Here is a 16,660-nt window from a genome sequence, read left to right on the forward strand (position 1 = left end):
TTTACCTGCTTGTTATATATATGCATGTAGAAAATGGAAAAAGGTAGTGCAGTTACGGATACAGAAAAACATTTAGAAAGGCACCCTCAAGCAAGATGTAATGTAAGGCCCTAAGTGCCGCTCTCAAGAGTTTAGTTTACGACGTCGTTATATCGTGGCCCGGACTATATCTATTTTCCTAACTGCACGAGGAAATGAATCAAACGATCAACCGTCTTCTGCGACAAGAACACGAACACGTATTTCCCTAACGTTCGAGGGAAGCGTGTATTTCGATAACCAACGTTCGCTTGCACTCATGTAAAATAACAGTAACGTTAAAATTTCGCGACGCAGACCGCGCAGAAGTGCGTGAATTAGCCAGCCAATAATTCTAGGACGAGAATTGGCAGCTAGCAGTTGGCAACAATACACGTGGCAACACATTCCGTTAAAAAATAATAAAATTTCTGCAATTTAATTTTTTGTCTCGCTTCCTCTTATTGTTACGTATGCCTTGTTGTTTCGTTCCCTAATTTTTCTTCGCCACTTAAGTGCATTAGGAAATTGCCTTGCTACTTATCTACTCGTTAGAATGTAGAGTCAGTTCTCACGAGATGCAGCTGCTAGGTGACTAACGCAATTCGGAGATTACCAAATATGGTAATGTCTAACGTGCATCTGAATCCTCCCCCACGGATGTTTGGTTATATAAACACCTTGATTTCCTTACTCGGGGGATCATAATCGTACCGTCACGTTTAGAGTCAACGTCACGTCTCTCGTCACGCATATACGGTTTTGATAGTCAGTTGCATTTCGTGAGATCGGGCTACAGTACCCTTTCGTATAAATATTAAACTATATAGAATCCGTGAACCAGCATAAATTCTATGATGGCCTTTATTTTCAACCGACTTACCCCTGCATCGCCAATGCATCAACACCGTGCAAGATCATTTTAGGTAAATATAATCATTCTTTGAATGCGACATAACATATACGAAACACTTGTATTTTACTTGCTGATTCAAGAATATACCTAGTTTTATTATAAAATCAAAGTTATCCAACTTCTTTAACTCATCATTATATAAAGCGATTATTATTAGTTAAACGTTCCCATAATAATATAACCTTACCGCTCGGGTTATATTATATTTAATAATTGAAAGTTTCGAGTCTAATGGCTCCTCGATTTCGCATCGAGTTCGTCCACGCAATCTAATACCATCCTAGCGTCTTTCTGGTTTCGCACCAGGTTCGTCCGTACGTGACTCCATCCTAGGGACTTCCTGATTTCGCATCAGGTTCGTCCTCGTTATCAACTATCCTAGCAGCTCCCCGATTTCGTATCACATTCGTCCGTGCACCTAACTAACAAATTAATACCATATTTTATACTCTCTTTCGCACTCGCAGGCCACGCGCGCTGCACGGCCCTGGCTCGCAACATTGTGTTCATTTCTAGATCTGTTGGTAACGTTGCGAGTGATACGAAAATGGTAATAGAGTTTTAGTGCCCCAGAAAAATGGGCTGAAAAAATACATTGGGTGAAAGGTCTACTCTTATACCTCGTCTGTGTCTGTGTCAAAGATAACCCTGAGGGTAAAACAATTTTGAACGTCATGACGGATAAGAGGAACTATATGTATATCTTTGTTCATGCAAAATAAAGTGATTTTTCTACGTAAACACGATGAAAGTTATAGTAAGATTGGAAAAATATTAAATTTAAACTTTACTAGTCCAATCGAAAATATGTCACGATCGGGTTGTGGAATAGAAATAAAAAAATATCCACGTTTCGAACACTATGTAATGATATCGCGACAACGTCAGAGAAGAAAATGTGTCCCCAAACTGTGAGAAATGTTTTACATTTTGCTGAAATCTATGGCAGAACTGCGAGAAGAAAACCATTCATAAATAATACGAACAGGGGAAAACGACTAGGTTTTAGTGAAACCTATCTATTTAAATAATCCGATAGAATTTTGGAAGCGTGTAATCTTCTTTGATGAGTCGAAGTTTAATATTTTTGGATCTGACGGCAAGAAATTCGTTTGGAGAAAACGTAATGGTGAATTTCAGCAACAAAATCTCATACCGACTGTCAAATATGGCGGAGGATACGTGATGTTATGGGGCTGCATGGCATACAGTGCCACTGAGATCTACAGAATGAGCCCAATAAACGGTATATTGTTTGGATTTAAGGGAACATCACTCGAACAAAGAAGGAAATATTTAAGTTTAAAATACGCTGCCAAAATGTCTTCTACCCCAGATGACCCCACATATAACACCATATTTACAAGTAGATATATGCATCTACTATCCAAGAAACTTGAGTCACCAATTCCTATCTATGATAGAAAAACCAAATTCAGTAGCCTAGCTGTGATCACATAATCACCATAAAAGAAAACAGCTCCATGGATCTTAAAAACCCTTGAAACAAATGTAGATCTTGCAAAACTTTCTAAAAATCAAATAAGAGACATGGAACATAGATACAATTTCCAGCAATTATGCAAGCAATACATGAATTATCAAAAAATATACATAGATGCATCCAAAACAGACCAAAAAGATGGATTTGCCATCGTCTGCAACAACGCGACCAAAAAACGCCATCTTTCAAAAGCCGCATCAATCTTTACAGCAGTATACGCAGTTGTTGAAGCCCTTCGACATATACTAGAGAACAACCTCCAGAATTCCATTATTTTCACAGATCCATGAGCGTAATTAACGGAATGGGAACTACCAAAGTACAACCAAACTCGAAGTCATAATAAACATTCAACACTTATACACAGACCTTACCAACAAGGGCAAACGCATAACGATTATCTGAGTCCTATTCCACCAGGGAATCAAAGACAACAAGGGAACTGACATTGCAGCCAAAGAAGCAACGTCGCTCTCATCAGATGGTACCTGAAGACAAGTCCCATATCAAGATCTTGCTGTTGCAATAAACCACGCCACAAAACAAAAATGGAACATATTATGGATCTCGTCCAAAAAAACAAAAACGCACGAACTAACACAGAATTTTTATTAACCGTTGCTCACCAATAACATGTAAGATTAGATAATCATGATGTAGGATATTAGTATGTAAGAAGTGTGTGGATGATATGTATCTGCGCGTGAATGAATAGGAACGCATGATTGATTGAATGTTGTTTGGGTTTCAGTGAATCGACTAGGTTTATGACACAGACCGCGTTTTAGTAAAAGCCAGCATAGGCAAAAGTTAGAGTTTCGACAACAGAACAAAGTGTCATAAACTTGGTCAGCGAAGGCAGTCTCGAGTGATTGCAACCCTAACGGACTGTCGGATGGCCCACGCGTGCTTGGCTTCGCGTACTTGGGCCTCCCTTGTTTGTAGATATTTTGCATGCAGACCTAGGGACCAATGCACGCGGTGGAAATCATCCGGAGTTGTCAAACATGGCATCCGCTACCTTGTACGCCAAGGAACAGCGGCATCGCTGCACCCTCGCCACGCAACCCTTGGTGGAAGGGGGGTAAAGAAAGTCGATGTGATAGGAAACGCGAGATGGTTTGAAAAAGTCGTTTGTGAGGGTTTGAAAAAATCGTTTTGAGAGAGTTTACAATGACAAGGCTACGAGCAAGACATTGTAAATTCACATACGAGTACTTAATGAAAAAAGCTGAACCATCAACCTGTAATCTCTGTAATAAAATCATAACGACAAACCATATACTATATGAATGTAGAAGATACTACGCCCAAAGATAAAAATACAAGATAACATAATTTATAGCCTTGACGTCACAGAAACACATAGATAATACCTTGAAATATCTAATTGTAAGATAAACATTTACCATAAAATATAACCGCATTAAAAGAATCCAGCATAAAGTCGTCGCTAATGACATGAACGTTGATGGAATATAAGACACAATTTAAAAAAAAAATAAAAAGAATTCAAAATATTTCAGAGGTATATACCTTACGTACACTATACTTATCACTTGTCTATTCTAATTTAGAGTATGCCTCATTAATCTAGTCTCTTTATCAATGTTACCTTTCCAAACAAATTGAAAACGTTCAACAACGTTTTCCGTCAACATGTCAACATTAGCTGTCAAACGTATGGAATATCCCATGTCATAATTGGATCACAACACCGCTTCAAATCGAGTTATATCTGTTACCCCTCGAAAGGAGACGCATAATGCATGATATTTTATTTACATATAAAGATCCACTTGCAGTATCATATGCCCTGAAATTTTGGCTTCGTTTCATATTAACTATTGGCGAGTGTCTACTAGAAGTAACATCCTTCTTCAACGGGAATTTCACCGCATATAACCAATATAACTGTACACATCGTGTAATTATGAGCGTTAACATACATTGTGGAACATTGGATATCTTTTCATCATATAATGGTTTTAAGCGCCAATTGATTTGTGTCTTGTCTAATGATTAAAAAAATATTATCTGTACTCTAAAGTTTCCTCTCCTGTTAAAATTATTATTAAATTACAAATATATTTAATCGAAATCTGTTATAGAAGCTCAGTTTGTTTTAAAAAATGACCATAAAATCTTTTGATCTTCAAAAAAGATACAAATTGCTTCGCGGGCCATTATATCTGCATAATGATATCGCCATTTTGAATTTGAAATTTTTGATTTCATATTCGATATCAGCAACTTTGGCAACCTTAAATTATCAAGTTTTATAAAGATTTTATGACATCTGAAATTTTGGCAGCTTTTCCAAGTTTTCTGCTCGTCGTGCACCGATAAAGCTGCGTCTCCATTGAGTCGGCATTTGTCATCTAACACGGCCGATCGGCACCCTAAGTACTTCTCGGCAAAGCCAAACACTCTAAAGACCTGCATCGTCTTGGATAGCATGGCTTGAAAAGCCGAACGGCATTCCAACGAGTCGATCGGCACGATGTCGGTAACCATCAAAAGAGATCGTGCCAAGACCGGGAATTAACTTCTGTTGCTTCTGTATTCCCAAAAAACAAACAAAAAAAATGCAGAGTGCATCAGTCAAGTAGTCTGTTGAGTCCTCAACGTACAGAGATTCATGTCAATTTCGTTCCAAAACCATCATCGAGATACAAAGATACAATTTTATTACAAAAATTAAGGTGATCTTAATTCTTTATGGAATAAAAAGATTTTTGCCAATTTTTTCGTTTACCATTTATTGTCACATAATTACTGAGTAACTTTTATTGGAAAATTTTTTGTCAGTTTATCGAGAATGCTTGAAAAAATCGAATTAATCACTGGAGTACATAGAATATAGGGTTAAAGAATAAAAAATTAACACTTATTTGAATTTTTTCATTAAATATATTTTTTAAATCAATTATATATTATATTATGCCTACATCTGAATCAGAGTTAGTATTCGTATCTGGTTGAAGATGCGATTCATCTATTATTATACAGGGTGAGGCATATGAACTAGTCCCCATGATTTTCCAGCCCCTTTCGATGAACTGACAAAAAAAATGTTTCCTATTGAAGTTAATCAGTATCTAACCGACAAGAAATTGCAGTTGCTTGAATTCAAAAACAAATTAATTTCTGACCTGACCAAACTAAGCCCTGATCATAGTCTAAGGACCTTAGCTATTCGTATTTCTGTCAATTCCCTTGTTTCGGAAGCTGAAACATGTAAACATTGATACCTATTCGAGTTTTTGACCTCGCTATATCGTAGCCCGGACTATACGTACAGGGTGTTCGGCTAACTTTGGGAAAAATTTTAAAGGGAGATTCTAGAGGTCAAAATAAGACGAAAATCAAGAATGTCAATTTCTTGACTGAAGCTTCGTTAAAAAGTTATTAGAAAATTAAATTAAAAAATTTCAAATCGTTCTAAGAAAATTATTTTCGGTTGCAAGGGTTAATTATAATCATTTTTGGTGAATAGACATATCCTCGAAATCTTGCGCATTTTCGAAAAAAAAATTCAGTACGGGCGAAACTTTAAACGTTAATAACTTTTTAACAAAGCCTCCATCAACAAATTGGTATTCTTGATTTTCGTCTTATTTTGGCCTCTAGAAAGCCCATTAAAATTTTTCCCCGTGGGTGGCCGAACATCCTGTATATGGGAGTTCAGGACTAAACTAATAACTCTTAAACTATTCAATTTTCGACCTAAAGCCCTTAATACTTTTTTCAAAAGGATACAAAGATGCATCGATTTATGGAAAAAAACAAACAATTTAATTTTACTAAAAAAATCAAGGTGATCTTAATTTTTTATTGAATAAAAGAATTGTTATAATGAGAAAAATCAACATCGTTTATGAAAGAGATTTTGCGATTCACTATTAATCGAATGAAAAAGAAATAGTTTTGTCACGTAGCCGTGCATAGCAGTGGCACGGCCCGGCCGTGCCGACTTGTGCCGCGCTGTGCCGATTGGCATATGCCGAGCCGTGCCGACGCAATGGAGATGCAGCTTAAGATCTATTGTATGTGTTATTCTATCGTCCTTCCACGAGACGAAAGCACAGCGTGTTTACATCCCCACTCTTGCTGCAATCTGCTGATTGGCTGTCACCGATCTTCGGCACCGTTTTCGACCGATACCTGTGAGCCCGCGGACTGCAATAGGAGTGGGGATGTAAACACGCTGTGCCTTCTTCTCGTGGAAGGGTACTCGAACTGATTTAAATAATATTTTACATTTCAGGAAATAATGGTATTCATTTCAAACCTTAAATATATTTAAATAATTATTTTACCTACGTATAGCTGAAAACCCTATAAGCAATAAAGTTTACAGTATTTATCGTGCATTAAAATCAAATTTTATATGTAAATATTACAGCACAATAATTATATTTAACCCATTAAAGATTGAGCAATAAAATAAAGCGATTTTTACATATAAGATTATTTATTTATATAATTACATAAGAAATGACAATATTTAATATATTTACAAAACTTATGATCGTTTATTTATAATATTTATAACAAAATTTTGTATTTACTGAACTTTTGAATTTTGAACGTACAAACAACATTTCTATGGTAAAAATAAAATACAATATAATTATCATAATACTACAATTTCTTCAAACATTATAATATTGTGAAACTTGGTTGGAAAAAGAAATTGTGTCAAATAATTATTAAGCAAATCACTGGAATTTCCTTTCGCAACACAGTATTAAAAAATACAATTCAATAATGTAAATTGACTAAAAAAAATAAAATAATGTCGTATTAATGCAACATTGGTCCTCAATGGGTTAAATTAAAATTGATGATTCATACTAAATGAATTTGTTTCTTTAAAATATTTTAAAAGTTACAATTATTGGTGTATGTTAAAACTAAAATCTGTAAATGCAAGTAAAAAGATTACTTGTAAATTGAGAAAAACTTACGATGAGTGGAATACCGCCTCGAATGCGTATTTGCTTTCTCGCTTTCCTAATTCGCGCGATGATGGCCATAGTTTCAGCAGCTAGAACCTTAACGGTAGTAAATAAACCATTAAATCATAGTAATTGTCAATTTAAATTTAAATAAATTAAAATTTTTCAAATTTCTGTGAGACTTTTTAACATTTTCGACAAGACAATACAGTATTTTCTCTATATAAGCGACGCTCTTGTGGCTCAACGTTCGCCTGTAGTGCAGACGAAAAATAATTTCTCATACTTTGTTGACGCTCACTGGCGGTGGCAAGCGCAGAAAAGAATAGCGAACATATGATAAAGAGGGACTGAGCGTCCTAGCATCGCCGAATTCACTTTACTTCGTTTCGGTTCGGCTGCATCGAAACACAGGTAATGTTTACGGTAGTCTATACGGAATCGGTATTCTAGTTCCATTCTCTACCTCTCTTGATAGAGGTCATAGAATGAAATACTGATTCAGTATAGGCTACCGTAACCATTGCCTATGTTTCAATATAGACGGCGTGAAGTGAACTGAGCGATGTATGCCTTTGATCGCTTATTACATTGATAAATATCTGAATTGTATATCGCATTTGGTGTCATTTTAATCAGAAAAGTGTCATGAATATGTTGATGGTAATGGTAAATATGTTAAATATTTCAAAACGAGAAAAAGAAAAATAAAAAACTTTTATTATTGCACTAGTGTTGTCTTACTAATAATTTGAACCCGTATCGAGCGTGCTGTTATGAGAATCGCTCATAGGAAGGTACACCCGCCGACCAAATGCCGGGATATTCCGATACGGAGTGGGGATGCGACGTTTGCCTACATCATGAGCGCGTTTTTCGCTTATATAGGTAAAACACTGTAGCTGTATAATTTTGATATAAATGTATATTGAAATAATGAAAAACTAACTTGAATATCCCTAGCCGGATGCTTCAATATTTGAATCAACGGTGTTACAATGCCAAGATCGATTAGGGACCGCCGCATTTCTGTAGAGCTTGCAATTTGGAGCAATACTGATAGTGAGCCATTTTGACATTTTATATTTTTGGTCTCAAGAAGATTCACTAAAATTTCCAGACCTCCCATCCCTTGAATGGCTTTCTGTATTATCTATTTTCATAAAAATGTATTATAATCCTATTGTTCAACAAGAGAAAACAGTAAAAATTCGTTTGTAAGTAGAATAGATCTATTCTATATGATTGCATTGTATTTTTAAGTATAAATTCCAGAGCAATTTAAAAATATAAAATCGATCATTGGAAAATCATTTTCAAATAAAAAAATTAAAATTAAACACAGAATATTAATTAAGTTTAATAAATACTTCATGAACTGTACACTAAATTCTCAAAAATAAGAAACAAGCAATATTTGTAATAAAACTTTCATTATCCGTGCTTTCAAAAAAATATTACAAATGAGACGTAAATTAATAATATTCTATGTCTTAATCAACTATGTTGCGTCATTAATTTAATATAATAGAATTCCTATTATTTAAAGCAATACAAAAACACGATTGTTCAGTTTAAGAAGTTTTCGAATACTATATCACTTACTTTTTCGATATTAATCATTTTATATTTAAAATAATAATAATAAAATAATTAACAAGCAATTTCCTTAAAAGTATTTAAATCCCAATTTTAAACTAAAACCCTATTTTTCCTAATAAAGATATACACCGGCGTGCAAAATTTAGGGAACACTAACCTTTCATCAAAAAATTGCTGATATCTAAAGTGTGATAACTTTGTAACAAAACGTCATACAACAATCATTCTAAGTCGTTTTAAAGCTTAGAGTCTCTATTTTCAGAATCCTCTAGCAGTTTTTTCCAGAGTCATTTCTGTGTCACGCAGGAGGGTGAAGAAGCGACGGTGTTTTTTTTTCAAAAATTGTTCAATTTCAAACGACTGTACAGACATCGAAAAATTTTTTTAACCGCTGCAATCATCACGAATTTGAGGACTGAAGTCTCCCCTTTTTAACGATCCCCTCAAAAGTTAATGTACGATTTCTTTTTCGCCGTTTTATCGTACTGTTACGAGCCAGGACCGTGCAGCGCGCGTGGCCTGCGAGTGCGAGAGAGAGTATGGAATATGATGTCAATTTGTTAATTAGATGCACGGACGAACCCAATGCGAAATTGGGGAACCGCTAGGATAGTTGATAACGAGAACGAACCCAATGCGAAATCGGGGAGTCTCTAGAATTGTTGATAACGACGCAGACGAACCCAGTGCGAAATTGGGGAGCTGCTAGGAGGTTGGAAGACGCGTAAACGAACTCGATGCGTAATCGAGGAGCTGCTGGGAAGTTGGATAAATCATAGACGAATCTGATACGCCACGCACCCATTTGGTTGTCCAGGCGGCAGGGGAGGTAAATCCCTACGTGGCGCGTCCGCAGGTGGCGGACAGGGCCAGCCGCTGGGATGGGATGCGGGGATGAGGTTGCCAACCTGAGAAGGCTGGTGTCCGAATTCCCGCATGGTATCCCGAAGATCGAAGCGAAAGCTCCTGCTGACCAAACACCAGTATGAATGCTTTGCGTGTGTGAATATGTGTGTGAGTGGCCCGGAGCATGGGATATTTGCCGCGGGTTTTACCTAATGTTGCAGGTTGGCCAGTTGGCTGCGGATGAGTCCTGCGGCCAACGTGGCCACCCGGCTGGCGGCTTAGTCCCATGTCACGGGGCCGCGGGCACTGGTGACCAGGCGCCTGCGGTTGAGTGGGAATGCATTGGGTGGAGTGCCTCTCATCGGGAGGGGCCTGAAAAAGCATGACACGGCGGGAGACTCTGTGACGTCTCACTAGAGTTCTCGGTCCCTCACCAGGCATCTGAGGATGGTTACCGTGGGGTTTTAGCCGGTAAGAGTCTGGCACTAGTCGCCCTCGGGAGATCATGAGGATTTCCCCATGTACAAAAAAAAAAGAAAATAAAAAAAGACGAACCTGATGCGAAATCAGGGAGTCGGTGGGATGGTAATAGATTGCGTGGACGAACTCGATGTGAAATTGAGGAGCTGCTAGGTTGTAAGAATTTGTATTTGGATTTAGGATATGTTAATTGACCTCGTAACTTTGAATTATTAAATATAATATAACCCGAGCGGTAAAGTTATATTATTATGGGAACGTTTAACTAATAATAATCGTTTTATATAATGATGGGTTAAAGAAGTTGGATAACTCTGATTTAATAATGAAAGTGGATATATTCTTAAACCAACAAATAAAATACAAGTGTTTCGTGTATGTTATGTCGCATTCAAAGAATAATTATAAATACCTAAATAGTTCTTGCTCGGTGTTGACACACTGGCGATGCGGGGGTATGTCAGTTGAAAATAAAGGCCGTAATAGAATTTACACCGGTTCACGGATTCTATATGGTTTAATATTGATACGAAAGGGTACTGTAGCCTGATCTCACGAAATACAACTAAGTATCAAAAACCGTATACGCGTAACGAGAGACATGAAGTTGACACTAAACGTGACGGTACGATTATGATCCCCTGAGTAATGAAATCACGGGGTATATACCAAAAGATCTGTGGGGGCGGATTCAAAAGTACGTTAGAAATTACCGTGAGCAGTATTCTCCGAATTGTATTAATTATCGAGCTGCTCTATTCTCCGAATTGTATTTATTAACGGGCTGCTGTATTGCAACGGAATGATCCCCATTTCAAAGGTTAGATAAGTAGCAAGGCGATTTCCTAATGTACGCAAGTGACAAGGAAAATTTGGGGAACGAAACGTTCGGTATACGTAATAGTACTTTGAATGAGTAATATGCCGGCGGCATTAGAATAACTCAAGGTATACCACTGAGGGGAGCTAGGAGGTAAAATAACCACTCGACCAGACTACCCCACAATTATTATTATTTATTATGAATGCGCGAGTGATGGTGGTGTGGGGCAAACGCTACCACACGTAGGTTAAGCTAGTACTGACTGTTAATATGAATCGCGACGACGTCTTTACCAGACTGCCTCGCGGAGTCTAACGGACTGCCTATCCTTTCTTCAAACCTACTCCCTATATACATCCCTTACCCTAATAGACAAAGGGAGAGAAAAAGAGATAGGACAGAAAGATGGAAAAACGAAACTGAAAAATATTTAGTGTAGGAAAAGTTTAGCGAGTGAAAGAGGGTAATAAAAGTCAAGAGGCTCGCCGGGCCCGGATCGGGGTGGTCCGAGGCCCAGGCGAAACCTTGAAGGAAAACAGGCGCCTCGTACGGCTCTGGTCGCCAAGTGTTTACAGGACGACCAGGCTCGCACGAGACCCTGGGAAAATGGAAAAATAGAAAGCTTAAAACTAGCCTTGCATTCCATTACCATTCATACTCTGGCAAGGGCGTAGTGGCTATACAATGGCCGCTACACCACTATTTCTAATGCCGCCGGCATATTACTCATTCAAAGTACAATAAAACGGCGAAAAAGAAATCATACATTAACTTTTGAGGGGTCGTTATAACGGGGAGACTTCAGTCCTCAAATCCGTGATGATTGTTGCGGTTAAAAAAATTTTTCGATGTCTGTACAGCCGTTTGAAATCGAACAATTTTTGAAAAAAAACACCCTCGCTTCTTCACCATCCTACGTGACGCAGAAATGACTCTGGAGAAAACTGCTAGAGGATTCTGGAAATAGAGACTCTAAGCTTTAAAACGACTTAGAATGATTGTTGTATGATGTTTCGTCACGAAGTTATCACACTTTAAATATCAGCAATTTTTTAATGAAAGTTTAGTGTTCCCCAAATTTTGCACGCCAGTGTATTTTATTTTTCAAGGTATTAACTATTATTACATCATTTTGACGTTTTTATTACTCATATTTAATTTGTGTAATAAATAATTTTTACTGTAGCGGCAGAATTTTTCAATAAGAAAAGGAATACTCTGTTCGGAGAATAGAACAATCGGATGTTGACCATCCGAAGAGTGGAGTTTTGTATAATAGAATTTATACTGTATTTTTGCCATCTTTTTCAATTTAATTACTTTTAATAACAAATGTTAGAAACAAAGAAAACGCACACTTTTAATAGTTAAAGAAATATTATCTTTATACAAATTAAATGTAGTATAAAGAAATAGTAATATTCTAAATAGCAATTTAGTATGAAAAATAAATTGTTAAAGATTTCACAAAAAAGAAAAGAAAAATACTAAATTGATTATCTGTGCTTTTGTAACCCCTACTTAATTATTTTTAGTATAGTTAATAGAGGTTCTATTATATTAGATTCCAGATATTTGACCTTTCTATTTCTGTATAAGAAATAAAATTTTTCGTATCCACGTAGTTTTTTCCTTTTGTAAATTGAATTCTTTCAACAATGTGACTTTTTTACGCCATAAAAATTGGGTCATTCCACGCGAAATAGAACACCTTTTGAAATAAGTTTTCAAATTATGTTAACTTTGGATAAGTTGTAGTCTTCAGCGATATTTTAACATATCTGTTTAAATATCGCATTAGTACGAAGGAAAGAAACTCGGCCGCGATTAACCATTTTGTTTGTGTACGTGACACTTCGGAAGGTTAATGTTAAAAGCTTACGTTTTAACTTAAAAGGTCCGGATAGAGGACTGACTTAGAGTTTAAAGGTAAAGTGATTACAAAAGGATTGATTTAATTTTCGTTGGTCTAACGACCAATCGTTTATTGTATAAATCAAACAGAAAAGAAACAAAATTGAAACCCGTTACAATATTAACAAAAACAAACGTGTTTGTATTATATGAGACGCCTCGGTCTCTGGACGGAGCTGTTTGTCCTCGGTTTCCTATAACAGAAAAATCACGGCTATGTATTTATACTGCGTTTGATTCCTTGCACTCATGGCACTGATAATCGAGCGTGCAAAAGGGGGAACTCAGTCTATTCGTAGCACACGAAGGCTTTAGTGGACTGTATTTATTTCCTAGTGTAGATAAAGAATTAATTTCTTATCTACGCCGACTGCAGAGTCGATTGTCTAGTGAACGAGGTCTCAAGTGGAGGTAAAGAATTAATTGTAAGGCTCCAAATGCACTTTTCCCGTGAGTCTGCCCACTGACAAGTCTGCGTCGAAACGCACTGCAGTGCAACGGCTCTACTATCGCTCTGTGCCTCCTCTTAAACGTTCCAACAGGCGACTTGGATGGAGGTTGCACTTGTAAGGAATTAATGGGTTGAGGAAACTAAGACAAGATGCGTATTACTAACAATATATTTTAACAGTGATGCGTTGTACATGGTGGTCGAGACAGAACTCTGTGGTTAGGGGTTTTATACCCTGATTCTCTTCTTCGTTTTTCATATGACGACTCGGTCACTATGTAAAGCCATGCGTGACCCGCGTAGGTCTTCGCGGAATCGCGGCGGCGACTCGAAGGCGAATTCGCCGCCTATGGACCCGAAAGCGAATTCGCCGACTGAAGGCCCGAAAACGAATTTGCCGACTAACGGCTCAAAAGCAATTCGCCGCCTAAAGATCCGACCGCGATATACACGTGTGAATCCAAATCTCCTTACACACTACGAAGCCCAAATGCACGTTGTTCACTGCACGTTGCACATCTATTCGTTGTACGTAGCAGTATTTGAACAACATGGAGGCTTGACCCGCGAATCCTTTACTCTACCATACAGATGTTCCTTTAAGCGTTACACCGGTGGGATCCGTAAGAGTAATGTTTCAAGAGCCGAATGTCAGTCGTCCGAAGCTGACACCGTCCTAACTACAGTGAGTCCATCGGGAGGAATACCACGTACAAATACCATCTCGTTGAACTGGATATAGTGAGTGAAGTGACGACCACGCACTCGTTTGGTTGTCCAGGCGGCAGGGCAGGTGAACCCCTACGTGGCGCGTCCCCAGGTGACGGATAGGGGCTGCCGCTGGGATGGGATGCGGGGATGAGGTCGCCAACCTGAGAAGGCTGGTGTCCGAATCCCCGCATGGCATCCCGGAGGTCGGAGCGAAAGTTCTCGCGGACCAAACACCGGTATGAATGCTTTGCGTGGGTGAATGTGTGTGTGAGTGGCCCGAGGCATGGGATATTTGCCGCGGGTTTTACCTAATCCTGCAGGTTGACCAGTTGGCTGCGGATGAGTCCTGCGACCAACGTGGCCACGCGATCAGCGGTTTAGTCCCATGTCACGGGGCCGCGGGCACTGGTGACCAGGCGCCTGCGGTTGAGTGGAAATGCGGTAGGAGGAGTGCCTTCCACCGGGAGGGGCCTGAAAAGGCATGACACAGCGGGAAATTCTGTGACGTCTCACTAGAGTTCCCGGTCCCCCGCCAGGCGCCTGAGGATGGTCACCGTGGGGTTTTAGTCGTTAAAAGTCCGGCACTAGCCATCGGCTCTCCCTTCGGGCAGGCCTGCGGATTTCCGAGGATTTCATGAGGATTTCCCCACGTACAATAAAAAAAAAAGGATGTCTCCTCAGCTGAGCCTCAATCACAAGGAAATCAAGACGACATCCGCCTGTAGAACGGTAATCTGCGAACAGCTGTGTACGCGCGATAGGTTGTAGCAGGTCGGTCCTACTGGTTCTTGAAACGAATATTGCAACCAACTATTAGAAACGCAGGGTTTATACACCCAAAAATTTGTGGGAGTGAGCGCGGGGGTACATCGAAGATTACCAAATATAGCGTTCGCCATCGAGCAGCTGCATTTCGTGAGAACTGACTTTACGTTCCAATGGATAGATAAGAGTTGCAAAACGTTTTAAAAATTAGGAAAACGAAACATTCGGTATACGTAATACCGGTTAGAAAAAAAAGTTTTTTAACCAGCATTCACTGAAATTAATTTTCATAGGTCCTTAGTGTCCGTGTTTGTAAAAAAATGTTCGGCAAGAGAACAAATAGGAGAATGTTATAATTTTATCAGATTTGTAATCAGTCCGCCGGTACAAAAGTAAGGAATCAGTTTGAAACATTGCAAAAAAAAATACTAAAAAGAATTTCTTTTAACTGAAAGAATTTTTATTTGGTACTACAGTATTGTCTCTATAGAAGCGACGCTCTCGGGGCTCAACGCTCGGCTATATCGTGGATGAGAAACGATTCTTGATACTTTGTTGTTACGCCTATTGGAGGCGTGAGTGTAGAAAAGAACAGCGAGCATATGACAAAGAGGGACTGGGCGCTCGAGCATCGTTGAATTTGCTATCGCTTCCTTTGCTTTGTGTCGGCTGTATCGAAACACAGGTGACGTTTATCCGAGCCTATACGAAATCGGTGTTCTAATTCTGACCTCTACCTCTCTTGGTAGAGATCACAGAATGAAATACTGATTCTGTATAGGCTCCCGTAAACATCGTCAGTGTTTTGATACAGCCGACGTGGAGTCATCTGAGCGATGCATGCCTTTGATCACTTATTGCGTTAGTAAATGAGATCTAAATTGTATATCGTATTTGGTGTCATTTTAACCAGAGAAGTGTCACGAATATGTTGATGAAGTTTAGAAAAAGGAAGAACAAAAAATAAAGATAAATTTCGTTGTTGATTTATTATTGTATATGTACTAGTTAAATCGTATCATAACTTCAGTATATGTATATATGTATGTATCGCTCGTTTACTGCAATAGTGATATGACTCAAAAAGATACAACTTGTGAATTTAAACTATTTAACCAACTTATTTTACTCTGAGTTGTCTCACGATTTCAGCAAATAAATGATAGGTCAATTAAATTACAATTCCTTTTTTCAGATGAGGATACACTTTAAAGAAAGGACAAATGTATATTATAATTTATGAAAAACAATAATAAAAATTATGTTGTACTTGATCTTAGTTAAATCAGAAAACTGCCACAGACATGTTAAAAGTTTCGAAACAAGAAAAGGAAAAATAAAAAATTTGTATTATTGCACTAGTATTGCCTCAGTAATTTGAACCCGTATCCTATGACAATGTTCGACGACCGATCGTGAAGCGCGCCGCTATCTTGGGGAACCGCCCATAGGAAGGCAGACTCGCCGGTACAGCGAATGCTGGGTTCTAACAGTACGCAGTAGGGATAAGTAGAGGGGATACGATATTTGCCTATATCGTGGACGAGTTCCGAGCTTATACTATAGAGAAAATACTGTACATGTAATGTCTTCACTTCAAGCACCTAGAAACGCATTCTCATCCTTTGTAGTTCAGCAGCTATAACTTTTAGAAATATCTATAGTA

General features: G+C 38.2%; 2 protein-coding genes across 2 annotated transcripts in view; one reads left to right on the forward strand and one right to left on the reverse strand.

Annotated features, from left to right (window-relative positions):
• The window catches only part of Hbs1 (translation elongation factor EF-1alpha (GTPase) HBS1), a 196,445-nt gene that overhangs the window by 116,153 nt on the left and 63,632 nt on the right, over positions 1 to 16,660 (forward strand). The window lies entirely within an intron of this gene.
• Gudu (Armadillo repeat-containing protein gudu) overlaps positions 1 to 16,660 on the reverse strand; it is a 118,519-nt gene that overhangs the window by 77,103 nt on the left and 24,756 nt on the right. The window contains exons 3-4 of the mRNA XM_076763906.1: positions 8,352 to 8,555; positions 7,412 to 7,498 (exon numbers count right to left, since the gene is read on the reverse strand). Coding sequence (XP_076620021.1) covers positions 7,412 to 7,498; positions 8,352 to 8,555 — 291 coding nt within the window. The remainder of the gene's footprint in view (positions 1 to 7,411; positions 7,499 to 8,351; positions 8,556 to 16,660) is intronic.

The sequence above is a fragment of the Colletes latitarsis genome, chromosome 4 (assembly GCF_051014445.1).
Source record: "Colletes latitarsis isolate SP2378_abdomen chromosome 4, iyColLati1, whole genome shotgun sequence".
Lineage (NCBI taxonomy): Eukaryota > Metazoa > Arthropoda > Insecta > Hymenoptera > Colletidae > Colletes > Colletes latitarsis.